Source organism: Salmo salar, chromosome ssa05 (assembly GCF_905237065.1).
Source record: "Salmo salar chromosome ssa05, Ssal_v3.1, whole genome shotgun sequence".
Lineage (NCBI taxonomy): Eukaryota > Metazoa > Chordata > Actinopteri > Salmoniformes > Salmonidae > Salmo > Salmo salar.
The window spans coordinates 47147325-47175237 of NC_059446.1; the positions used below are offsets into that span (position 1 = coordinate 47147325).

At 43.1% G+C, this 27913-nt stretch overlaps 1 protein-coding gene across 7 annotated transcripts in view; it reads left to right on the forward strand.

Annotated features, from left to right (window-relative positions):
• Positions 1-944: 944 nt before the first annotated feature.
• The window catches only part of LOC106604982 (receptor-type tyrosine-protein phosphatase U), a 297005-nt gene continuing 270036 nt past the window's right edge, over positions 945-27913 (forward strand). For 5 of the 7 annotated variants that reach the window (XM_045718282.1, XM_045718285.1, XM_045718286.1 and 2 more), the window contains exon 1: positions 946-1373. In XM_045718282.1, the coding sequence (XP_045574238.1) occupies positions 1304-1373 (70 nt within the window). In that variant the 5' untranslated portion in view covers positions 946-1303. Of the gene's footprint in view, positions 1374-27913 lie in introns of all 7 variants that reach the window. The other 2 variants (XM_045718284.1, XM_045718288.1) reach the window with 2 other exon arrangements.

Consider the following 27913-nt stretch of genomic DNA (forward strand, 5'->3'; position numbering starts at 1 on the left):
CAATTGCATACTTCTCGCTCTCCTCTTTCCTCGCCTCTCCTTCTCAAAACATATTGGAAGAGAAAGCCCCTCCCCTCTGACCTTCTTCTCCAATGGATTTTGAGAAGGAGGCAAGGACAGAGGACGTGAGGAGTATGCAATTGAGATTCTCCCATAAACTAATGTATTTGTATTTATTATGGATCCCCATTAGCTGATCTGTTAGTCTCTAATTTGTATTTTCTCGTCTCTTCCTGGGGTCCAGCAAAATGAAGGCGGTTATATTCAAATAAAAACGTTACATTACATTTCACAATACAGTGTGCCCTCTAATACCATATATCTACAACAAAAAAATCCATGTGTACGTGTGTGTATGTGCGTCTATCTGTGCCTGTGTCTCTTCACAGTCCCCACTGTTCCATAAGGTGTATTTTTACTTGTGTGCATCCTTTATGGAGTAGAGATATGCACCTCTGAACAAGTCACACATACCCATAGCCTACACAGTACAATGTCATAGAGACTGAGCTATACAGAGTACATTTACATTGATAGATGGATTAACATTTGGATATCTATGTCCCTTCCACTACCCCAGTTATGACATAGCAGCCAGCCAAAGTGGTCGGCTCCGCACAAGGTACTCCTATTCATGTCTCAAAAGGTAGCTGGTCTTTTGTCGTCACTCAACCTGTGAAGCTGTCAGAATAATTAATCTGTTTCCCATTCTGCAGATAGACTGACAGACTGTGTCCATTGCTGCAGATCTGCTCATCTCACCTTTGATCATAAAGCCACCAGTGAATCCATTGTTGAAGCTACTTTGAGTCACTGGTCACAGTGGATCTGGTGTGACATCTTTTGGGAGATCATCAGGTGGATGACCTCAGCACCCAGAACCAATCAGTTACTCCATTTTGATGGAGACTAGGCTGTTGCAAGATACTAGGTGGATGTATGTGAATGCTTGGCGAGGCACACACACGGAGAGTGAGAGACATGTAGCGAGTTCAGTCTTAACTCAGAAAAACCTTTAGACGCCAGAATAGTTGCAAGATGGTGCCACTTGGAGGCGTCCGTCGCATATTTTTAATCACACACATATCGAGACAGAACGTGTGCTTGGCGGAAGAGTGAAAATGTTCTGTACTGTTTATCCTGGCGTCAGTTAGCACGTCTTCCACTACTGCTGCTGTCTCGCAACTACGTTTCAGAAAGAATTAGGGAATCGATAGGCTGGAGTCCACAATTAGCACATCGGTCCTCGCGGAGTCACTGAAATTATTTCTGCATCTATTCCAAACTGGACTAAAACAGCACAATGAACAACTGCGCATTTCTACTGATCCTGGCCGTTCAAATCTACGCCGAAGGCATAGAGGGACCAACAGGTAAAGAGCCCATTTCTTCCTGTTTTCAAGTCACTGCGCACTTGGGAAGCGATGCATCCAGTGTGGAGAGTTTTAAATCGATGTATTGATCCTGAAAAGGGTCCTGTGAAAGGTGTCGCAGTATGTTTTCCGCAGTTAACTTTATTCATAGGCGACTGAAGGCTATTCAATGGAAGGCTCGATTTATTGGATAATGAAGAGGGTTTACTGATAATCGTCAAGATGCGAGATGAGGGGCTTTTCATAAGAAGAACTTTTATGAAAATGTGTTTCATTAGATTGCTTCGAATCTGAGAATAGTGCTTGTTTTGTGGCTTACTGTTTTAAGACTTGACCCTCAGCTTAACAGATCAGAATCCACCTCACATTCCCGCTTTTTGTTATAGCTTTACCATATTTAAAGAAACGGGTAGTCTAGGGTATGTTATTAGTATATTCGCCTAATCCTTTATAGCCAATATTTCCCCCTTGGAAGTAGGCTATTCAAACAGTGCGTCGGCTACCCTGTCATGATAACCTATTCGTATTTTTTGCTACTCTAATTCTAGATGAACATTTCTGGACATTAAATTCCCGAAATTGCATTCCAACCTGTAAATGTGGATACAGATTCACCGATGTTTTGTGTTGAGTTCCATTTTAAAGCCTCATATCTAATTGAAATATGCAGACTGCTGAGGGAAATCACGCTTTGATTGAGAACATGTGCTGACCAGCTGGCAAGTGTCTACACTGTCATTTTCAACCTCTCCCTGACCCAGTCTGTAATACCTACATGTTTCAAGCAGACCACCATAGGCTATGTGCCCAAGAACGCCAAGATAACTGTCTAAATGACTATCACCTCATAGCATCAAATCTGTAGCCATGAAAGGCTAGTAATGGCTCACATAAACACCATCATCCCAAACACCCTGGACCCATTCCAATTTGCATACAGCCTCCACAGATGACGCAATCTCTATTACACTGCCCTCTCCCACCTGGAGAAACACCTACGCTATATATACAAAAGTATGTGGACATCCAATCAAATGAGTGGATTCGGCTATTGCTGACGTGTATAAAATCGAGCACACAGCCATGCAATCTCCATAGTCGACATCCAAGATGCCGTGTCAGACGTCTTTGTCTTGTCCCGTGTATATATCTTTTTTCTTTGCATATATTTTTCTTAACCTCAACTTCAACATACTCTCCTGAAATCCGCCTCACCCAATGTAGTATGGATCTGCTATTTTCTTTACTTTAGAACCAGAACCCCCCCAACAGTAGCTAGCCAGCTAACTAGCTACTAGCTAGTAGTCAGCTATCCACTGCTAGTGGTCATCAGTTAACCTTTAGCCCGGACAGCTCTTGCCAGTCTGCACAGCGCAATTCAAACCAGAGCAAATCGGACTTATTTTTCTCCATATCTCCGGATTCCTACAGCAAGCTCTGAACCGTTTCACCTGGATCATCGCAGCTAGCTATCTGCTATCCGAGTGGCCACTCCTGGCTAACATCTCTGTCACGAAGCAAGCACCAGTTAACCTGGAGCTAGCCTATGCTAGGCCCATCTCCCTGCTAGCTGAAGAGGTCCATCAGCCACTCCTCGGGCTACAATACCTATTTTGCCAATTGGCCTATACCCCTTTTACTGCCGATTATGGAGCCCCGCCGATCCATCACGACTGGACTACCAACGTAATCTGCCCAAGGGTCTTTTTCAACAGGCTCCTCCATCGCGACATCCCCTGAATGCCCATCTGCTAGCCTGCTTGCCGCAGCCCGCTAGCTGTCTAGAGCATATCGGACTGTTAACTGAAGAGGCCCGTCAATATAGCTATTTTGCCAATTGGCCTGGACTAGAGGTCGACCGATTAATCGGAATGGCCAATTAATTAGGGCCAATTTCAAGTTTTCATAACAATCAATCTTAATAACATAATCACTAGTTAACTACACATGGTTGATGATATTCCTAGTTTATCTAGGGTGTCCTGCATTGCATATAATCGATGCGGTGCCTGTTAATTTCTCATTGAATCACAGCCTACTTCGACAAACGGGTGATAATTTAACAAGTGCATTTGCGAAAAAAGCACTGTCGTTGCACCAATGTACCTAACCATAAACATCAATGCCTTCTCTTTAAAATCAATACACAAGTATATATTTTTAAACCTGCATATTTAGTTAATATCGCCTGCTAACATGAATTCCTTATAACCAGGGAAATTGTGTCACTTCTCTTGCATTCCGTGCAAGCAGTCAGGGTATATGCAGCAGTTTGGGCCGCCTGGCTCATTGCGCACTGTGTGAAGTCCATTTATTCCTAACAGGCCGTAATTAATTATGACATAACATTGAAGGTTGTATAATGTAACAGCAATATTTAGACTTAGGGATGCCATCCGTTAGATAAAATACGGAACGGTTCCGTATTTCACTGAAAGAATAAACGTTTTGTTTTCGAAATGATAATTTCCGGATTCGACCATTTTAATGACCAAAGGCTCGTATTTCTGTGTGTTATTATGTTATAATTAAGTTTATGATTTGATAGAGCAGTCTGACTGAGCGATGGTAGGCACCAGCAGGCTCGTAAGCATTCATTCAAACAGCACTTTCGTGCATTTGCCAGCAGCTCTCCGTAATGCTTCAAGCATTGTGCTGTTTATGACTTCAAGCCTATCAACTCCCGAGATTAGGCTGGTGTAACCGATGTGAAATGGCTAGCTAGTTAGCGGGATGCGTGCTAATAGCGTTTCAAACGTCACTCGCTCTGAGACTTGGAGTAGTTGTTCCCCTTGCTCTGCATGGGTAACGCTGCTTCGAGGGTGGCTGTTGTCGATGTGTTCCTGGTTCAAGCCCAGGTAGGAGCGATGAGAGGGACGGAAGCTATACTGTTACTGGCAATACTAAAGTGCCTATAAGAACATCCAATAGTCAAAGGTATATGAAATACAAATTTGTATAGAGAGAAATAGTCCTATAATTCCTATAATAACTACAACCTAAAACTTCTTACCTGGGAATATTGAAGACTCATGTTAAAAGGAACCACCAGCTTTCATATGTTCTGAGCAAGGAACTTAAATGTTAGCTTTTTTACATGGCACATATTGCAGTTTTACTTTCTTCTCCAACACTTTGTTTTTGCATTATTTAAACCAAATGGAACATGTTTCATTATTTATTTGAGGCGAAATTGATTTTATTGATGTATTATTATATTAAGTTCAAATAAGTGTTCATTCAGTATTGTTGTAATTGTCATTATTACAAAAAAGAAAGAAAAAGAAATCGTCCGATTAATCGCTATCGGCTTTTTGTTGTTCCTCCAATAATCGGTATCTGAAAAATCATAATCGGTCGACCTCTAGCCTGGAGCCTTTTACTACACAGAGCCCTGCTGATCCATCACGACTGGTCTGCCGACGTAACTGCACGAGGGGGCTACAACAGATTTCTTCCATCGCAACGTCCCTCTAAGGCCCTTTTGCTAGCCTCGGCCCGCTAGCTGTCTGAATGGCCGTGTCTTCAGCCCGCCTAGCTACTCATTGGACCTCTATGATCACTCGGCTACGCATGCCTCTCCCTAATGTCAATACGCCTTGTCCATTGCTGTTTTGGTTAGTGCCTTATTTCACTGTAGAGCCTTTAGCCCTGCTCAATATTCCTTAGCTAACCTTTTAGTTCCACCTCCCACACATGCGGTGACCTCACCTGGTTTAAATGATGTTTCTTGAGACATTATCTCTCATTGTCACTCAATGCATAGGTTTACCGCCACTGTATTCATATCCTACCATACCTTTCTTTGTCTGTCCATTATGCCTTGAATCTATTCTACCGTGCCCAGAAACCTGCTCTTTTTACTCTCTGTTCCAAACGTACTAGACGACCAGTTCTTATAGCCTTTAGCTCCACTCCCATTACCCAGGCACTCTGGAAAAGCCTTAGCTTCATGCATGTTAACATTAGAAGCCTCCTCCCTAAGTCTTTTTTTAATTCACTGCTTTAGCACACTACGCCAACCCAGATGTCCTAGCCGTGTCGGAATCCTGGCTTAGGAAGACCACGAAAAACCCTGAAATTTCCATCCATAACTATAACATTTTCCGACAAGATAGAACTGCCAAAGGGGGCAGAGTTAGCCTGCAGAGTTCTGTCTTACTATCCAGGTCTGTGCCCAAACAATTTGAGCTTCTACTTATAAAAATCCACCTTTCCAGAAACAAGTCTCTCACCATTGCCACTTGCTATAGACCACCTTCTGTCTCTAGCTGTGCCCTGGACACCATATGTGAATTGACTACCCCCCCCCCCCCCCGTCTATCTTCAGAGCTCGTGCTGTTAGGTGACCTAAATGCTTAACCTGTTAGGGCTAGGGGGCAGCATTTGCACGTCTGGATAAAAAAAATGTACCCGATTTAATCTGGTTACTAATCCTACCCAGTAACTAGAATATGCATATACTTATTATATATGGATAGAAAACACTCTAAAGTTTCTAAAACTGTTTGAATGGTGTCTGTGAGTATAACAGAACTCATTTGGCAGGCAAAACCCTGAGACATTTTCTGACAGGAAGTGGATACCTGATGTGTTGTATTGACTTTAAACCTATCCCATTGAAAAACACAGGGGCTGAGGAATATTTTGGCACTTCCTATTGCTTCCACTAGATGTCACCAGCCTTTACAAAGTGTTTTGAGTCTTCTGGAGGGAGATCTGACCGAACAAGAGCCATGGAACGATGATGTCCCATTAGACACCTGGCGCGCGAGTTCATGTTGGGTACCCTCGTTCCAATACGTTATAAAAGAGTATGCATTCGTCCACCTTGAATATTATTCATGTTCTGGTTAAAAAAGGCCCTAATGATTTATGCTATACAACGTTTGACATGTTTGAACGAACGGAAATATATTTTTTCCCCTCGTTCATGACGAGAAGTCCGGCTGGCTTAGATCATGTGCTAACAAGACGGAGATTTTTGGACATAAATGATGAGCTTTTTTGAACAAAACTACATTCGTTATGGACCTGTGATACCTGGAAGTGACATCTGATGAAGAGAATCAAAGGTAATGGATTATTTACATAGTATTTTCGATTTTAGATCTCCCCAACATGACGTCTAGTCTGTATCGCAACGCGTATTTTTCTGGGCGCAGTGCTCAGATTATTGCAAAGTGTGATTTCCCAGTAAGGTTATTTTTAAATCTGGCAAGTTGATTGCGTTCAAGAGATGTAAATCTATAATTCTTTAAATGACAATATATTATTTTACCAATGTTTTCTAATTTTAATTATTTAATTTGTGACGCTGACTTGACTGCCGGTTATTGGAGGGAAACGATTTCCTCAACATCAATGCCATAGTAAAACGCTGTTTTTGGATATAAATATGAACTTGATAGAACTAAAAATGCATGCATTGTCTAACATAATGTCCTAGGAGTGTCATCTGATGGAGATTGTAAAAGGTTAGTGCATCATTTTAGCTGGTTTTATGGTTTTGGTGACCCTGTCTTTGACTTGACAAAACATTACACACAACTCTTGTAAATGTACTGTCCTAACATACTCTAAATTTATGCTTTCGCCGTAAAACCTTTTTGAAATCGTAAAACGTGGTTAGATTAAGGAGATGTTTATCTTTCAAATGGTGTAAAATAGTTGTATTTTTGAAAAATTTGAATTTTGACATTTATTTGGATTCCAATTTGACGCTCTTGAAATGCACCTGCTGTTGATGGAGTGCACCACGGGTGGCACGCTAGCGTCCCACCTAGCCCATAGAGGTTAAGACCTTGAGCGCGGCTGAGGTGCACCCATGACCAGCTCGGAAACCAGATTGCATAGCGGAGAAGGTACGGTGGGATTCGAAATGGTCAGTGATCTGTTTGCCAACTTGGCTTTCGAAGACCTTAAAGGTAGGATAGATATAGGTCTGTAGCAGTTTGGGTCTAGAGTGTCTCCCCCTTTAAAGAGGGGGATGATCGCGGCAGCTTTCCAATCTTTGGAGATCTCAGATGATACGAAAGAGAGGTTGAACAGGCTAGTAATAGGGGTTGCAACAATTTCGGTGGATCATTTTAGAAAGAGAGGGTCCAGATTGTCTAGCCCGGCTGATTTGTAAGGGTCCAGATTTTGCAGCTCTTTCAGAACATCTGCTACCTGGATTTGGGTGAAGGAGAAATGGGGGAGGCTTGGGCAAGTTGCCGGGGGGGCGGGGTGCAGGGCTGTTGACCGTGGTAGGGGTAGCCAGGTGGAAAGCATGGCCAGCTGTATAAAAATGCTTATTGAAATTTATCGGTGGTGACAATGCTTCCTAGCCTCAGTGCAGTGGGCAGCTGGGAGGAGGTGCTCTTATTCTCCATGGACTTTACAGTGTCCCAGAACTTCTTGGAGTTTGTGTTACAGGATGCAATTTTCTGTTTGAAAAAGCTAGCCTTTGCTTTCCTAACTTCCCTGAAAAGTTGCATATCGCGAGGGCTATTCGATGCTAATGCAGTACGCCACAGGATGTTTTTGTGCTGGTCAAGGGCAGTCAGGTCTGGAGTGAACCAAGGGCTATATCTTTTCCTGGTTCTATTTTTTTTTAATGGGGCATGCTTATTTAAGATGGTAAGGAAAGCACTTTTAAAGAATAACCAGGCATCCTCTACTGACGGAATGAGTTTAATATCCTTCCAGGATAACCAGGCCAGGTCAATTAGAAAGGCTTGCTCGCTGAAGTGTTTTAGGGAGCACTTGCCAGTGATGAGGGGTGGTCGTTTGACCGCAGACCCATTACGGACGCAGGCAATGAGGCAGTGATCGCTGAGATCCTGGTTGAAGACAGCAAAGGTATTTGGAGGGCAGGTTGGTTAGGATGATATCTATGAGGTTGCCCGTGTTAACGGATTTGGGGTTGTACCTGGTAGGTTCATTGATAATTTGTGTGAGATTGAGGGCATCAAGCTTAGATTGTAGGATGGCCAGGGTGTTAAACGATATCATAACCGCCATCGAGAAAAGACACTACTGTGCAGCTGTATTCATCGACCTGGCCAAGGCTTGCGACTCTGTCAATCACCACATTCTTATCGGCAGACTCAACAGCCTTGGTTTCTCAAATGACTGCCTCGCCTGGTTCACTAACTACTTCTCTGATAGAGTTCAGTGTGTCAAATCGGAGGGCCTGTTGTCCGGACCTCTGGCAGTCTCTATGGGGGTGCCACAGGGTTCAATTCTTGGGCCGACTCTCTTCTCTGTATACATCAATGATGTCGATCTTGCTGCTGGTGATTCTCATATCCACCTCCTTCACTCATGCTGCCAAACATACCCTCGTAAAACTGACCATCCTACCGATCCTTGACTTCGGCGATGTCATTTACAAAATAGCCTCCAACGCTCTCTACTGAGCAAATTGGATGCAGTCTATCACCAAAGCCCCATATACTACTGGCCCTCGCTTAATTTTTGTTGCCAAACCCACTGTCTCCAGGTCATCTATAAGTCTATGCTAGGTAAAGCTCTGCTTTATCTCAGCTCACTGATCACCATAGCAGAACCCACCTGTAGCACGCGCTCCAGCAGGTATATTTCACTGGTCACCCCCAAAGCCAATTCCTCCTTTGGCTGCCTTTCCTTCCAGTTCTCTGCTGCCAATGACTGGAACTAACTGCAAAAATCATTGAAGCTGGAGACTCATATCTATCTCCCTCACTAACTTTAAGCACCAGCTGTCAGAGCAGCCCACAGATCACTGCACCTGTACATATCCCATCTGTAAATTAGCCCATCCAACTACCTCATCCCCATACTGTTATTTTATTTATTTTGCTCCTTTGCACCCCAGTATGTCTACTTGCACATTCATCTTCTGCACATCTATCACTCCAGTGTTTAAATGCTATATTGTAATTACGATGCCACTATGGCCTATTTATTGCCTTACCTCCCTTAATCTACCTAATTTGCACACACTGTATATAGACTTTTTCTATTGTGTTATTGACTGTAAGTTTTATTCAATGTGTAACTCTGTGTTGTTGTTTATGTCTCACTGCTTTGCTTTGTCATTGCCAGGTCGCAGTTGTAAATGAGAACTTGCTCTCAACTAGCCTACCTGGTTAAATAAAGGTGTGAAAAAAAATCAAACATTGGCAGTAGATGGCCTTACTGACTAGCTCAGTGACTTTCAATGTGGCACCGTCATAGGATTCCACCTTTCCAACAAGTCAGTTAGTACAATTTTTGCATTACTAGAACTGCCCCGGTCAACTGTAAGTGCTGTTATTGTGAAGTGGAAACATCTAGAAGCTTCAACAGCTCAGCCGTGAAGTGGTAGGCCACACAAGCTCACAGAACGGGACCGCTTACGTGCATAGTGGGTAAAAACTGTCTATCCTCGGTTGCAACACTCACTACCAAGTTCCAAATTGCCTCTGGAAGCTGTTGGGGTTCGTTTCCTTGTTCCTTGTCAATCATTGTCTCATTGGTGAAATTAGCATTATGACAATATCTTTAACTAAATCATTCAAAAACCTTTTATCTCCTACACTCCCCTGCAAAGTTCTGTCTCAGTCACACATTTCTCAGAGGGGTCTCTTTATAAGAGACAGAATTTAGAAAACAACTGTGGAACAATACTAAACCTCTATAATGAATATATATATATATATGTTAATCTGTAGTCTAGGACCCTATAAATGTAAGGAGGGAGGGGTCTTATAACCCCTCCCCTTCTATTAATACAACATAAGCATAATCAATTATTATAATACATCAAACATTTGGTACAGCCCCGATCATGACCCCTAGGTGAAACCCTTTCAAAGCAATGTCAGCACAAGAAACAAACCTTATCAAAATATATAGGCCTATGGGCTAGGCTGCATGAGGTGTGCGACTATGATTAGAAAAGGTCAGAAAAAAAGGCATTGTTTCTTGCCTTACACTGGACATCATTCACAAGTGATAATATACACTGCTCAAAAAAATAAAGGGAACACTTAAACAACACAATGTAACTCCAAGTCAATCACACTTCTGTGAAATCAAACTGTCCACTTAGGAAGCAACACTGATTGACAATACATTTCACATGCTGTTGTGCAAATGGAATAGACAACAGTTGGAGATTATAGGCAATTAGCAAGACACCCCCAATAAAGGAGTGGTTCTGCAGGTGGTGACCACAGACCACTTCTCAGTTCCTATGCTTCCTGGCTGATGTTTTGGTCACTTTTGAATGCTGGCGGTGCTTTCACTCTAGTGGTAGCATGAGACGGAGTCTACAACCCACACAAGTGGCTCAGGTAGTGCAGCTCATCCAGGATGGCACATCAATGCGAGCTGTGGCAAGAAGGTTTGCTGTGTCTGTCAGCGTAGTGTCCAGAGCATGGAGGCGCTACCAGGAGACAGGCCAGTACATCAGGAGACGTGGAGGAGGCCGTAGGAGGGCAACAACCCAGCAGCAGGACCGCTACCTCCACCTTTGTGCAAGGAGGAGCAGGAGGAGCACTGCCAGAGCCCTGCAAAATGACCTCCAGCAGGCCACAAATGTGCATGTGTCTGTTTCTGACAGTTTGAGCAGACTCCATGAGGGTGGTATGAGGGCCCGACGTCCACAGGTGGGGGTTGTGCTTACAGCCCAACACCGTGCAGGACGTTTGGCATTTGCCAGAGAACACCAAGATTGGCAAATTCGCCACTGGCGCCCTGTGCTCTTCACAGATGAAAGCAGGTTCACACTGAGCACATGTGACAGACGTGACAGAGTCTGGAGACGCCATGGAGAACGTTCTGCTGCCTGCAACATCCTCCAGCATGACCGGTTCGGCGGTGGGTCAGTCATGGTGTGGGGTGGAATTTCTTTGGGGGGCTGCACAGCCCTCCATGTGCTCGCCAGAGGTAGCCTGACTGCCATTAGGTACCGAGATGAGATCCTCAGACCCCTTGTGAGACCATATGCTGGTGCGGATGGCCCTGGGTTCCTCCTAATGCAAGACAATGCTAGACCTCATGTGGCTGGAGTGTGTCAGCAGTTCCTGCAAGAGGAAGGCATTGATGCTATGGACTGGCCCGCCCGTTCCCCAGACCTGAATCCAATTGAGCACATCTGGGACATCATGTCTCGCTCCATCCACCAACGCCACGTTGCGCCACAGACTGTCCAGGAGTTGACAGATGCTTTAGTCCATGTCTGGGAGGAGATCCCTCAGGAGACCATCCGCCACCTCATCAGGAGCATGCCCAGGCGTTGTAGGGAGGTCATACAGGCACGTGGAGGCCACACACACTACTGAGCCTCATTTTGACTTGTTTTAAGGACATTACATCAAAGTTGGATCAGCCTGTAGTGTGGTTTTCCACTTTCATTTTGAGTGTGACTCCAAATCCAGACCTCCATGGGTTGATAAATTGGATTTCCATTGATTACTTTTGTGTGATTATGTTGTCAGCACATTCAACTATGTGAAGAGAAAGTATTTAATAAGATTATTTTATTCATTCAGATCTAGGATGTGTTATTTTAGTGTTCCCTTAATTTTTTTTGAGCAGTGTATAATTCACAAGTGATAGGCTAATATTTTCATCCATCAGACTATTCTTGATTTAATCTTGTCTTTACATACAGTACCAGTCAAAAGTTTGGACACACCTACTCATTGAAGGGCCCAACATGATTGCCTACGGAGCTGTGAAGGGAACGGCACCTCCATACCTTCAGGCTCTGATCAGGCCCTACACCCAAACAAGGGCACTGCATTCATCCACCTCTGGCCTGCTGGCCCCCCTACCTCTGAGGAAGCACAGTTCCCGCTCAGCCCAGTCAAAACTGTTCGCTGCTCTGGCACCCCAATGGTGGAACAAGCTCCCTCACGACGTCAGGACAGCGGAGTCAATCACCACCTTCCGGAGACACCTGAAACCCCACCTCTTTAAGGAATACCTAGGATAGGATAAAGTAATCCTTCTAACCCCCCCTTAAAAGATTTAGATGAACTATTGTAAAGTGGTTGTTCCACTGGATATCATAAGGTGAATGCACCAATTTGTAAGTCGCTCTGGATAAGAGCGTCTGCTAAATGACTTAAATGTAATGTAATGTAAATGTAACATCAGCATGATTTTCTTCCAATTAGCCAATTACGGTGGTGCATTGTCTGTGGATCATCATACGAGTGGTTGAACTCCCCCCACTCTTTTCCATGTGTGTCGGCTGGTTTCACAGATGAGGCGATGTTGTTGATTCGGTCTTGACTTTAATGCAAGGGTTGGAACTGGTTCTGGGAACAGAACAGAGAACCGGAAAATAACAAAATTATTTGACAAACGGAACCCGAACCGGAAAAGAAAGTATTCAGTTCCACAACAGAACATTTATTTTATTTTTTATTGAACTTTTATTTAACTAGGCAAGTCAGTTAACCTCTTACATCTAGACGTTCCGCTAGCGGAACACCTGCTCCAATATCCAATGATGGGCGTGGCATGAAATACAAACTCCTCTAAAATCCGAAAACTTCCATTTTTCAAACATATGACTATTTTACAGCATTTTAAAGACAAGACTCTCGTTAATCTAACCACACTGTCCGATTTCAAAAAGGCTTTACAGCGAAAGCAAAACATTACATTATGTCAGCAGAGTACCCAGCCAGAAATAATCAGACACCCATTTTTCAAGCTAGCATATAATGTCACAAAAAAACAAAACCACAGCTAAATGCAGCACTAACCTTTGATGATCTTCGTCAGATGACAACCCTAGGACATTATGTTATACAATGCATGCATGTTTTGTTCAATCAAGTTCATATTTATATCAAAAACCAGCTTTTTTACATTAGCATGTGACGTTCAGAACTAGCATACCCCCCGCAAACATCCGGTGAATTGACTAAATTACTCACGATAAACGTTCACAAAAAACATAACAATTATTTTAAGAATTATAGATACAGAACTCCTCTATGCACTCGATATGTCCGATTTTAAAATAGCTTTTCGGTGAAAGCACATTTTGCAATATTCTCAGTAGATAGCCCAGCCATCACGGCTAGCCATTTAGACACCGACCAAGTTTAGCCCTGACCAAACTCCGATTTACTATTACAAAAGTTTGATTACCTTTGTTGTCTTCGTCAGAATGCACTCCCAGGACTGCTACTTCAATAACAAATGTTGGTTTGGTCCAAAATAATCCATCGTTATATCCAAATAGCGGCGTTTTGTTCGTGCGTTCAAGACACTATCCGAAGTGTAAATAAGGGTGACGAGCATGGCGCAATTCGTGACAAAAGATTTCTAAATATTCCATTACCGTACTTCGAAGCATGTCAACCGCTGTTTAAAATCTATTTTTATGCCATTTTTCTCGTAAAAAAGCGATAATATTCCGACCGGGAATCTGCGTTTAGGTAAACAGAGGAAAGAAAACAAAGCATTCTGTCGACGCGGGCACGCGCCTGAGTCTCACAGTACTGTAACCAGCCACTACCCAAACGCGCTACTTTGTTTCAACCAGAGCCTGCAAAGCCACGATTCAGCTTTTTGCCGCCTTCTGAGAACCCATGGGAGCCGTTGGAAGTGTCACGTCACAGCAGAGATCCTCTGTAATGGATAGAGATGGCAAAGAAGGCCAAGAAATGGTCAGACAGGGTACTTCCTGTACAGCATCTTCTCAGGTTTTGGCCTGCCAAATGAGTTCTGTTATACTCACAGACACCATTCAAACAGTTTTAGAAACTTCGGAGTGTTTTCTATCCAAAGGAAATAATTATATGCATATTCTAGTTTCTGAGCAGGAGTAATAATCAGATTAAATTGGGTATGTTTTTTTATCCGGCTGTGAAAATACTGCCCCCTATCCATAACAGGTTAACCTGTTGGGGATAGGGGGCAGTATTTGCACGGCCGGATAAAAAAACGTACCCGATTTAAACTGGTTACTACTCTTGCCCAGTAACTAGAATATGCATATAATTGTTTGATTTGGATAGAAAACACCCTAAAGTTTCTAAAACTGTTTGAATGGTGTCTGTGAGTATAACAGAACTCATATGGCAGTCAAAACCCTGAGACAAATCCTGACAGGAAACTGAAATCTGATGTGTGGATATCACTTCAAACATTTGCCATTGAAACACACAGGGGCTTGTGAATCATTTAGCTTCCACTAGAAGTATGTTTAGCTTCCACTTCCTATGGCTTCCACTAGATGTCCCCAGTCTTTACAAAGTGGTTTGATTCTCCTACTATCAAAATTGACTGAAACAGAGGATGTTTATCTTGGTCACAGGGGATGGGCCATTACCATTGTGACGTCGGCGCCCATGGGTACTCTCCCTTTTCGAAACGTTTTGAAAGACAATGCAACCGTCCCAATGGAATATTATTGAAGCCCTGGTTGAAAAAGCCCCTAAAGATTTATGTTATACAACGTTTGACATGTTTGAACGAACTTAAATATATATTTTTTGCTCATTCCTGACGACAAGTCAGACGCACACGGTACATTTTCACTAGCCTTCGGAGCGCGCTAACACTATTGGGACATAAATTATTAACTTTTTTGAACAAAACTACCTTTGTTATGGACCTGGGATTCCTAGAAGTGCCTTCTGATAAAGATAATCAAAGGTAAGGGATTATTTACAATAGTATTTTTGATGGTTGATCGTTCCAAGATGGCTCCAACATTTATAGCCTAGACTTTTTTTCTGGGCATACCACGTCGTTTATTGTAAAGTGTGATTTCCCAGTAAAGTTATTTTTAAATCTGGCAAAGAGATGGCATTCAAGACATGTTAATCTATAAGTCTTTGAATGACAATATTACATTTTAACAATGTTTTCGAATAGTAATTTTGTAAATTGTAGCGCTGATTCATCGGAAGCATTTGAGGGAAAAGATTTTCTGAACGTCATGCGCCGATGTAAAATGCTGTTTTTATATATAAATATGAACTTTATCGAACAAAAAATGCATGTGTTGTGTAACATGATGTCCTAGGAGTGTCATCTGATGAAGGTTGTCAAAGGTTAGTGCTGCATTTAGCTGTGTTTTGGGTATTTGTGATGCATGCTAGTTGCTTTGAAAATGGCAGTGTGATTATTTCTGGCTGGGTACTCTGCTGACATAATCTAATGTTTTGCTTTTGCTGTAAAGCCTTTTTGAAATCGGACAACGTGGTTCGATTCAGGAGAGGTGTATCTATAAAACGGTGTAAAATAATCATATGTTTGAGAAATTGAAGTTATAGCATTTGAGGTTTTGCATTTAGCGCGATGCGATTCCACTGGCTGTTGCAAGCGAAAGTCTATATACAGTGTGTGCAAATGGCGTGAGGAGGTAAGGCAATAAATAGGCCATAGTAGCGAAGTAATTACAATTTAGCAAATTAACACTGGAGTGATAGATGAGGAGATGGTGATGTGCAAGTAGATATACTGGTGTTCAAAAGAGCAGAAAAGTAAATAAAAACAATATGGGGATGAGGTAGGTAGATTGGGTGGGCTATTTACAGATGGGCTATGTACAGCTGCAGCGATTGGTTAGCTGCTCAGATAGCTGATGTTTAAAGTTAGTGAGGGAAATATAAGTCTTTTTTTGCAATTCGTTCCAGTCATTGGCAGCAGAGAACTGGAAGGAAAGGCAGCCAAAGTAGGTGTTGGCTTTGGGGACGACCAGTGAGATATACCTGCTGGAGCGCCTGCTCCGGGTGGATGTTGTTATCATGGCCAGTGAGCTGAGATAAGGAGGAGCTTTACCTAGCATAGACTTATAGATGACCTGGAGCCAGTGGGTCTGGCGACGAATATGTAGCGAGGGCCAGCCGACTAGAGCATACAGGTTGCAGTGGTGGGTGGTATAAGGGGCTTTGGGGACAAAACGGATGGCACTGTGATAGACTGCGGAAGGAGTGTTTTATGACATTGAAGCTCGTCTCGAGGTTAGTTAACCTGTTGGGGCTAGGGGGCAGTATTTGCACGGCCGGATAAAAAACGTACCCGATTTAAACTGGTTACTACTCTTGCCCAGAAACGAGAATATGCATATAATTAGTAGATGTTGATAGTAAACACTCAACGTTTCTAAAACTGTTTGAATGGTGTCTGTGAGTATAACAGAACTCATATGGCAGGCCAAAACCTGAGAAGATTCCATACAGGAAGTGCCCAGTCTGACAATTTGTTGTCCTTCAGTTGCATCTCTATCGAAAATACAGCATCTGTGCTGTAACGTGACATTTTCTAAGGCTTCCATTGGCTCTCAGAAGGCGCCAGAAAGTGTAATGGGGTGTCTGCTGTCTCTGGGCGAAGAACAGCAGGATAATTTGTGAGTGGTCAGCCTGGGAACAGTGACACTGGAGATGCGCGTTCATGAGAATTCTCAATATTTTTCTTTCAGCCTTTGAATGAATACAACGTCGCCCGGTTGGAATATTATCGCTATTTTTACGAGAAAAATTGCATAAAAATTGATTTTAAACAGCGTTTGACATGCTTCGAAGTATGGTAATGGAATATTTTGATTTTTTTTGTCACGAAATGCGCTCGGATAGTGACCTGAACGCACGAACAAAATGGAGGTATTTGGATATAACTATGGATTATTTGGAACCAAAACAACATTTCTTGTTGAAGTAGAAGTCCTGGGAGTGCATTCTGATGAAGAACAGCAAAGGTAATCCACTTTTTCTAATAGTAATTCTGAGTTTGGTGAGGGCCAAACTTGGTGGGTGTCAAATTAGCTAGCCGTGATGGCCGGGCTATGTACTCAGAATATTGCAAAATGTGCTTTCGCCGAAAAGCTATTTCAAAATCTGACACCGCGATTGCATAAAGGAGTTCTGTAGCAATAATTCTTAAAATAATTGTTATGTATTTTGTGAACGTTAATCGTGAGTAATTTAGTAAATTCACCGGAAGTTCGCGGTGGGTATGCTAGTTCTGAACATCACATGCTAATGTCAAAAAGCTGGTTTTTGATATAAATATGAACTTGATTGAACAAAACATGCATGTATTGTATAACATAATGTCCTAGGAGTGTCATCTGATGAAGATCATCAAAGGTTAGTGCTGCATTTAGCTGTGGTTTTGGTTTTTGTGACATTATATGCTAGCTTGAAAAATGGGTGTCTGATTATTTCTGGCTGGGTACTCTGCTGACATAATGTTTTGCTTTCGCTGTAAAGCCTTTTTGAAATTGGACAGTGTGGTTAGATAAAGGACAGTCTTGTCTTTAAAATGGTGTAAAATAGTCATATGTTTGAAAAATTGACTTTTTCGGATTTTCGAGGACTTTGTATTTCGCGCCACGCCCATCATTGGATATTGGAGCAGGTGTTCTGCTAGCGAAACGTCTAGATGTAAGAGGTTATTAAGGAGAGGCATGCTTAGCCGAGTGATCATAAGGGTCCCGTGAGATTCAGACAGCTAGCAGGGCCATAGGCAGCAAGCTGGCAGAAGTTGGAGGGAGGTCTGTTTTTAGCCACCTCGTGCGTTTCCGTCTGTAGATTAGTGGGGTTCCGTGTGGTAGGAGGGACCAGTCCAATTGGCAAAATAGTTATAGTTATAGTGGCCCAAGAATATTGTCCGATAGACCTATTCAGATAGCAGCCGATAAGACGGCTAACGATTCGCAGGCCACAGATGGGCGTTCAGGTTACGTCGCGATGGAGGGGCCAGTTGGATAACTCCCTCGGGCAGATAACGTCGGTAGTCCAGTCGTGAAGGCCCGATGGGGCTCCGCATCGGCAGTAAAACAGGTCTGGATAGGTGATTGTAGCCCAGGAGTGGCTGATGGAACTCTTCAGCTGGCTAGTTCCGGAATAATTGATGTTAGCTCCGGGAACGACGTTAGCAAATAGTCACTCGGGTAGCAGCTAGCTAGCTGCAAGATCCAGGTGTAAATGTCCAGAGCCTTCGGTAGAAATCCGGGGATATGGAGAGAAAATAGGTCCGGTATGCTAAGGTCTGAGTCGCGCTGTACAAAACTGGCGATACCTTTTCGAGTTAAGGGATAGCTGATGACCGCCAACCGTGGCTAGCTGAACTCCAACGTTAGCCAGTGAACTGGCCACCTCTGGCTAGCTTCTGTTGAGGATTTCAGATTTTAGGTAAATAATACATTTTTTATTTTTTATTGGTGAGGCGGGTTGCAGGAGAGTGTTTTCAGGTTGAGTTTTTAGAAGAAAAAGATATGCGAAGAAAAGCTATATATATATATATATATATATATGGGACAAGACGAAGGACATAGACGTCTGACTGCTACGCCATCTTGGTATGATATGTGGCAGGGATTGCAGACTATAAAGGGAAGCACAGACACGAGCTGCCCAGTGATACGAGCCTACCAGACGAGCTAAGTTACTTCTATGGTTGTTTCTGGGCAAGTAACACTGAAACATATATGATCACGCTCTCCGCAGCCGATGTGTGTAAGACCTTTAAATAGGTCAACATTCACAAGGCTGCAGGGCCAGACGGATTACCAGGACGTGTACTCCGAGCATGCGTTGACCAACTGGCAAGTGTCTTCACTGACATTTTCAACCTGTCCCTGACTGAGTCTGTAATACCTACGTTTCCAGCTGACCACCATAGTCACTGTGCCCAAGAACACTAAGGTAACCTGCCTAAATCACAACCGAGCCGTAGCACTCACGTCTGTAGCCATGAAGTGCTGTGAAAGTCTGGTCATGGCTCACATCAACACCATTATCCCAGAAACCCTAGACCCACTCCGATTTGCATACCGCCCCAACAGATCCACATATGATGCAATCTCTATTGCACTCCACACTGCCCTTTCCCACCTGAACAAAAGGAACACCTACCTGAGAATGCTATTCATTGACTTCAGCTCAGCGTTCAACACCATAGTGGCCTCAGTAAGCTAAGGACCCAGGGACTAAACACCTCCCTCTGCAACTGGATCCTGGACTTCCTAACGGGCTGCCCCCAGGTGGTAAGGGTAGGTAACAACACATCTGCCACGCAGATCTTCAACACGGGGGCCCTCAGGGGTGCGTGCTCAGTCCCATTGTGTACTCCCTGTTCACTCATGACTGCATGGCCAGGCACGACTCCACCACTATCATTAAATTTGCCAATGACACAACAATGGTAGGCCTGATCACCGACAACGATAAGCCAGCCTATAGCAACGGTCCCCAACCATATTCGCTACCAGGCCGCACGGAAAGGATAAATGTATTTTTCTTTTTAAATAATCGGTAAAATAAAATAATTATATCCAATTATAGTCTATTTGTGCAGTAATTACACAACTTGGTGGGGTCTGTTGGTCTTTTGTTCACCACTCTAATATCTCTGTCACGCCCACAACAGTTTACAGATTTTGAACTTGAGTAATGCTATCAGCTGATCTAAGAAGGGCTATAGAAATACATTTGATTTGATTAATGCGCGTGCCGCGAGTTCATCACGTCTGCGTGAGCTGAGTTGCCAACCAACTTTGTACTAGCTAGCTACGTTAGCTGACATGAATAAAAACAAACAAACATCGCTGGCGAGCTTCTTCGGGAAGGGATAAGGGAGATGAAAGGCCCAACGACGATGTTGATAATGGAGAGCCCGAGACTGCAAAAAAAAGTACACTTTTTTCAATAGATAGTCCTACCTAAAATATTGCTTCATTGCGACAAGTGACTCGCACGCTCAAAGCCCCCTGTGCGTATTATGTGGAGATCGCTTGCCACAGTGTTTGAGTTACGACAGCTGCTGCAGAGATTTCGTTCAGAAAAAAGTCACCACTGACAGCACATTTCAATGATGAGGAATGGGTCGCAAAACTCGCTTTCCTGTGCGACATATTGAACCAGCTCAACGAACTCAATCTGTCACTTCAGGGGAGAATGATAACTGCCTTTAATTTGGCAGATAAAGTGGCTGCATTGAAATCCAAACTGGAACTGTGGGGACGGCGAGTGGACAAGGGCATATTTGACATGTTCCAAACATTAGCAGGGATTTTGGGAGAGACTGAGACTGGGCCGTCTTTCTCCCAGCTGGTGCGTGATCACCTAGCTCCGAGTGTTACTTCCCTACCGCCAAAGACCCACGAAGTGGGAAGGAATGGGTCCGCGACCCATTTGTGAATGTCTCAGGTGAATTGTCCATGTCCGTGCAGGAAGAAGATCAACTCCTTGAGGTTGCAAATGACGGTGGCCTTAAAAGTATGTTTGAGAACTTAATCTCTGCCAACCTTCGCTATTAAAATCAAGGCTGAATATCCTGAGATAGCCACACAAGCACTGAAAACGTATGACATCTACCTTTGACATCTACCTTTGTCATACCCAACTGCATTCATGTTAGCAAAAGCCTAACCTGGTAGGGACCTGGTTAGCCCTTTGCTAACATGAATGCAGTTGGGTATGACAAAGGTAGAAGTCTTTCTGTGTAGTATGATGCCTTAGAAAAGCATGTTTTAGGGATTAAATGAATACTCTGAAATAATCACAGACAAGGCACTCTGATGTCTATGAAAAGTACTACTTTAGGCAACTCATTAAAATAGGGTTAGTTGTAGATCGTGGAGAACTCAATAAAATTATGGGACTATATGCATACATATTGAAAGTGTGCTGCTTATTATACTACAATTATTGACAAGAAAATCAACAAACTCAGCAAAAAAAGAAACGTCCTCACTGTCAACTGCGTTTATTTTCAGCAAACTTAACATGTGTAAATATTTGTATGAACATAAGATTCAACAACTGAGAACAGAAATGGAATAATGTGTACCTGAACAAAGTGGGGGTCAAATTCCAAAGTAACAGTCAGTATCTGGTGTGGCCACCAGCTGCATTAAGTACTGCAGTGCATCTCCTCCTCAATGACTGCACCAGATTTTCCAGTTATTGCTGTGAGATGTTACCCCACTCTTCCACCAATGCACCTGCAAGTTCCCGGACATTTCTGGGGGGAATGGCCCTAGCCCTCACCCTCCGATCCAACAGGTCCCAGACGTACTCAGTAAGATTGAGATCCGGGCTCTTCCCTGGCCATGGCAGAACACTGACATTCCTGTCTTGCAGGAAATCACGCACAGAACGAGCAGTATGGCTGGTGGCACTGTCATGCTGGAGGGTCATGTCAGGATGAGCCTGCAGGAAGGGTACCACATGAGGGAAGAGGATGTCTTCCCTGTAACGCACAGCGTTGAGATTGCCTGCAATGACAACAAGCTCAGTCCGATGATGCTGTGACACACCGCCCCAGACCATGACGGACCCTCCACTTCCAAATTAATCCCGCTCCAGACTACAGGCCTCGGTGTAACGCTCATTCCTTCGACGATAAGCGCGAATCCGACAATCACCCCTGGTGAGACAAAACCGCGACTCGTCAGTGAAGAGCACTTTTTGCCAGTCCTGTCTGGTCCAGCGACGGTGGGTTTGTGCCCATAGGCGACGTTGTTGCCGGTGATGTCTGGTGAGGACCTGCCTTACAACAGGCCTACAAGCCCTCAGTCCAGCCTCTCTCAGCCTATTGCGTACAGTCTGAGCACTGATGGAGGGAATGTGCGTTCCTAGTGTAACTCGGGCAGTTGTACGGACATTGTGTCTCACAGTACGGACATTGCAATTTATTGCCCTGGCCACATCTGCAGTCCTCATGCCTCCTTGCAGCATGCATAAGGCACGTTCACACAGATGAGCAGGGACCCTGGGCATCTTTCTTTTGGTGTTTTTCAGAGTCAGTAGAAAGGCCTCTTTAGTGTCCTAAGTTTTCATAACTGTGACCTTAATTGCCTACTGTCTGTAAGCTGTTAGTGTCTTAACCTCTCTAGGGGGTGTGGGACGCTACCGTCCCACCTGGCCAACCTCCAGTGAAATTGCAGAGCGCCAAATTCAAAAACAGAAATACTCAATATAAAAATTCATAAAACATACAGCTGTTATACATGGGTTTAAAGATTACCTTCTTGTTAATCCAACCACGGTGTCAGATTTCAAAAAGGCTTCACGGCGAAAGCATACCATGCGATTATCTGAGAACAGCGCCCAGCAGACAAATCATTACAAACAGTTACCAGCCAAGTAGAGGAGTTACACAAGTCAGAAAAAGCAATTAAATTAATCACTTACCTTTGATCTTCATATGGTTGCACTCACAAGACTCCCATTTACAAAAACCTCTGTTTTGTTCGCGCGTTTTGTTAATCCACAGGCTCAAAGGCCGTCACAACAGGCAGACGAAAAATCCGAAAAGTATCAGTAAAGTTCGTAGAAACATGTCAAACTATGTTTATAATCAATCCTCATGTTGTTTCTAGTCATAATAATCAATACTTCAACCGGACAAATGCTTTGTCAATATAAAAGGAAAACAAGAAAGGTGCACTCTCGGTCTTGCGCATGAAAAACCTCTGGGATACTGCAGTGTCCACTCATTCAGAGTGGTCTTACTCCCTTATTTTTCAGAATACAAGCCTGAAACAATTTCTAAAGACTGTTGACATCTAGTGGAAGCCATAGGAAGTGCAATTTGAGTCCTAAGTCAATGGAATCTGTATAGGCAGTCTATGGAAAACTACAAACATTAGAAAATCCCACTTCCTGGATGGATTTTTCTCAGGTTTCCGCATGCCATATCAGTTCTGTTATACTCACAGACATTATTCATATGCATATCCTAGCTTCTGGGCCTGAGTAACAGGCAGTTTACTTTGGGCACGCTTTTCATCTGGAGGTGAAAATAGTGCCCCCTACCCTAATGAAGTTAACGACCGTTCCACAGGTGCATGTTCATTAATTGTTTATTGTTCATTGAACAAGCATGTGAAACAGTGTTTAAACCCTTTATAATGAAGATCTGTGTAGTTATTTGGATTTTTACGAATTATCTTTGAAAGACAGGGTTCTGAAAAAGGGACGTTTAGTTTTTTGCTGAGTTTAGTTATTTGATACATTCCACCATCTGCTTCACATCCAAAATAATACCAGTGGTGGAAAAACTAAATTGTCATACTTCAGTAAAAATAAAGATACCATAATAGAAAATGACTCAAGTAAAAGTGAAAGTCAACCAGTAAAATACTACTTCAGTAAAAGTATCTGGTTTTAAATATACTTAAGTATCAAAAGTAAATGTAATTGCTAAAATGTACTTAAGTATCAGAAGTAAAAGAATAAATAGTTTCAAATTCCTTACACTTAGCGAGCCAGACGGCCCAATCTCCTTTTTTATTTATTTATGGATAGCCAGGGACACACTCCAACACCCAGACATAATTTACAAATAAAGCATTTGTGTTTGGTGAGTCCGACAGATCAGAGGCAGTAGGTATGATAAGGGATGTTGTCTTGATAAAATATAACTAGTACTTTTGGTGTCAGGGAAAATGTATTGAGTAAAAAGTACATTATTTTCTTTAGGAATGTAGTGAAGTAAAATTAGTAAAAATGTGTTAAGTACAGGTATTCAAAAAAAACTACTTACTTAGTACTATACACCAATGAGGAAAGATCCCTCATCTGAAATACACAAGATCTGTGTTTCTCTCCCTGAAGCAGCAAAAAGAGATGGATGCTTCTAGTGCTACTACTTCTCACCCCTACCTAGAGGGAAGGGACTCTCTCGCATGTGTTTATTTTTAGCTTATTGGCTTATTTTGTAAAACTTTTATACTGCAGTTTTTTTCCTTTATAAGTCATCGAATATATTCTGATTCTTGACCGTGATCAGCGCAGTGGCTCACCCTCATGTATGTACAGCTCAGTAAAGTCATAGAAAGGTCAAAGACCAGTTTTGCAAGATCATGCTATGACATTGTCTAGGCTATAGAGCTGCCCTTTAACATTCTGTACTGAGATACCACCACAGTGAAATATGAAATCGACACACTCATGAGACAAAACAGCTACTTCAGGCCTTTCTGTGTGATGGATGCAGGCTTCACATGGATCCCTGGTCTCTCTGGGGGCTGGTTAGGTCAGGCCCTGTGGGCAGTGCTAAACACATACAGTGTCCTCTATGAGATCCCATCTCCACATTTTAAGGCATTGGGTGCAATGGCAAGATTTGAGATGTGTGGAGTGAGCTTGGCCCAAGATCTGTTAATACTGTATAGCCAACTCATATGGTTATTTGGCATGACAATGACCATAGGAATCGGCAAGACCGCACAAACCGATCTGGGACCAGGCTAGTGTAGAGTGGCTCTTGTATTGCTTTGTGTAGTGGCTCACAGGTATTGTCTGTGAGTCCCTGGTAGTTCATTACATTTGAAGCTGCACTACTAAGTGGACAACTCCTTAGAATACTGTCTTTCATGTCAGCCCTCCTGAGATTCAGCCTGTACCTCAGTCATCACCCCCTCATTTCCCCTTCACATGCCCTGTCACAGCTGTTAGCATGTATTCTTCTGTAAATCCCACTAACTCTCACTCCCTCTACATCTCTCACTATCCCTCTCACTCCCTCTCCTTTATATGAGGTGGTGAGGACTGGGGACTGTGCAGGGGATGGAGGGGTGTCGCCCAGTGTGACAGCCGGCGGTGGCAGGTGATGGGTAATTCATGGCTGGTTCAGTGGCTCCAGGTGCCAGCTGGGAGTAACCTCTCTCAACCTCCTACTGGTTGAGGACGGGGAATGGGAAAGTGGCGAATTCAAGGCAATGTGTAACTTGTAGTGTGCTAGATTTGCCAACATATGACTGAGAAAACATGCTAGAAACTTTAGAAATGGATCTGTTTCAATGGCTTTTTTTTAAATGGAGCATCTCATGATATTGGGTTGCAACCCCCAACCTCAGCACATACCTTATTGTGGCTGGTTATATACACTATACTGTAAGTACAAATGGACCACGTATGGGTTGAATTGAGATGCTTAATATAAATAAAGAGTGGAAAAGGGCATTAAATAAGTAAAGGGAGTGTGAGAACAGAGAGAGCACGAGCAGCTTTATTCACATCCAGTTGTTGAAGGGAGACGGAATAAAGGAAGGTCTGTCGATTTCACTAATGCAGGCTGTCAGATGCAGCTTATTGGCTTCATCTTGAGCCCCTCTCTCCTGCCAAAATCCTCCTAACTTCGGCATCACTCTATCATTCAGAGTAGCCTAGCGGCAGGTAACCTAGTGGTTAAGAGTGTTGGGCCAGTAACTGAAAGGTCGCTGATTTCAAACCCCGAGCCGGCAAGGTGAAAAAATCTGCTCTTAAGCAAGGCAGTTAACACCCAACAACAACTGTTACCCAGGTGCTGATGACCTTGATTAAGGCAGCCCCCTACACCTCTCTGATTCAGAGGGGTTGGGTTAAATGCGGAAGACACATTTTGGTTGAATGAATTCAGTTGTGCAATTGACCAGGTGTCCTTTCTGCCCTTGGCTGACACATGTAACAACCTGCTTTTTAGTTTGGTTTTCGAATTGGGTATAGGTAGTGTGAAAATATTGGTCCTTGGTGTGTTCATAAATGTTCATATGACACATTACGAAGTGTCGATTTCTTTTCACAATGTCGTAGTCTTGCCTGAAGCACAGGAGGATTTCAGACCATATCTCTGTCCGAACTTTAACTTTGTGATCCGCTCATTAGTGACACCAGTCAAGAAGGAAAGGGTCTAACTGGGAGCATCTGGTGTCCTGTATCTATCCATCAGCAGTAATGTACAGATGTAGGCAGCAATAACGCACACACTTAATGATGGCCTTTCATAAGACACTATGCCATTCATGCCTCCAGCAAGCTCATGATCAATAGCAGAAGGTGCCCACATGGCATGCCCCAATGGCCCACTCTCTCTATATTTCTCTCATGTCTCTGTCTGGACAGAAGCCAGGTCCTTGATGTAGGCTGGTGGAACTGAGGCAGTATAGTGTTAGTGTCTCACATTAGCACAAAGCACCTAAGAATGCAGGAACACCGCTGTCCTGCGGCCCACAGGGTGCTGTTGACAAAGGGATGGATCCACAAGGACAAACGGAAGATTGTGTGTTTGATATTATTTTAATTATTTTAATTATTTTCAGTCATTTGTAGGCAGAATCATTCCTACCTGAGTGTATGGAAATATTTGGGGAACTCCGTGGGACAATGTGAGCATGTGAATCATTATGAGAAATGTTTGGGTTAGCCTTTGGTTGGCTTATTTGAATAATATGTGACTAATTTGCACACAAACAAAATTGCATACCACATTTGCCTACAGAAACACTAGGCCCAAAGTAAGCAGCACAGGAGGCTGCTGAGGGGATAATTGCTGGAATGGAGCAAATGGAATGGCATGTAACACATGGACACCATCTATTTGATACCATTCCACTTATTCCGCTCCATATTCCATTACCACGAGCCCCTCCTCCTCAATTAAGGTTCCACCAACCTCCTGTGGTAACTAATTTGTAAGTCGCTCTGGATAAGAGCGTCTGCTAAATGACGTAAATGTAAATGTAGTCTCTGTAGTCTGTCTGAAAGGGTGGTTATTTGTCTCAGATCACAGTGTGACAATAGCCTGCCTTTTTCCTTTAAGGAAAAAGTAGAGAAAAGCCCTGTGTCTTTCCCTTTGCCTTTTTGGTCAGAGGGCACAATTAACAATCAGATTAGGTAGGCGGATCACAGGGGAGAGGTGAGAAAGCATTAGAGGGAGAATGGTGGTTAATATGGGTCTTTGTGTGCTTTGGTACAGTATCATGTGACACTGACACAGCTGACAATGGAAGCCTGTTGATGCTGCTGAGTTCTGCATGGAGGCTTTCTTATAATAGGCTTTAGGCTTTACCTCAAAGCTGTTCACACACAGTCAGAGAGTACCTCTCTCTCACTCAGTCTCTCATTTTCTCAAATTGTCATTCGTTTTCACCTAAATTAAGTATGGTAATATTTTTGCTGTATTCCTCCTTGAGGTATTTTAGCAGTGCCCAAAAGTGTTTGGCACACACAGACGCGCGTACCTACCCACCCACCCACCCACGCACGTACGTACACACACACACCACCCATAGCGCACACACAGTTTTTGAGATATTTTGGGGGAATGTAATGTTCTCATTTGTTAACTTCTCTAGGGCCGGCGGGACGAAATCGTCCCACCTACGTAACAGCCAGTGGAATCCTGTGGCGCGTTATTCAAATACCTTAGAAATGCTATTACTTCAATTTCTCAAACATATGACTATTTTACACCATTTTAAAGACAAGACTCTCGTTAATCTAACCACACTGTCCGATTTCAAAAAGGCTTTACAACGAAAGCAAAACATTAGATTATGTCAGCAGAGTACCCAGCCAGAAATAATCAGACACCCATTTTTCAAGCTAGCATATAATGTCACAAAAACCCAGAAGACAGCTAAATGCAGCACTAACCTTTGATGATCTTCATCAGATGACACACCTAGGACATTATGTTATACAATACATGCATGTTTTGTTCAATCAAGTTCATATTTATATCAAAAAACAGCTTTTTACATTAGCATGTGACGTTCAGAACTAGCAGCATCTAACTTCCGGTGAATTTACTAAATTACTCACGATAAACGTTCACAAAAAGCATAA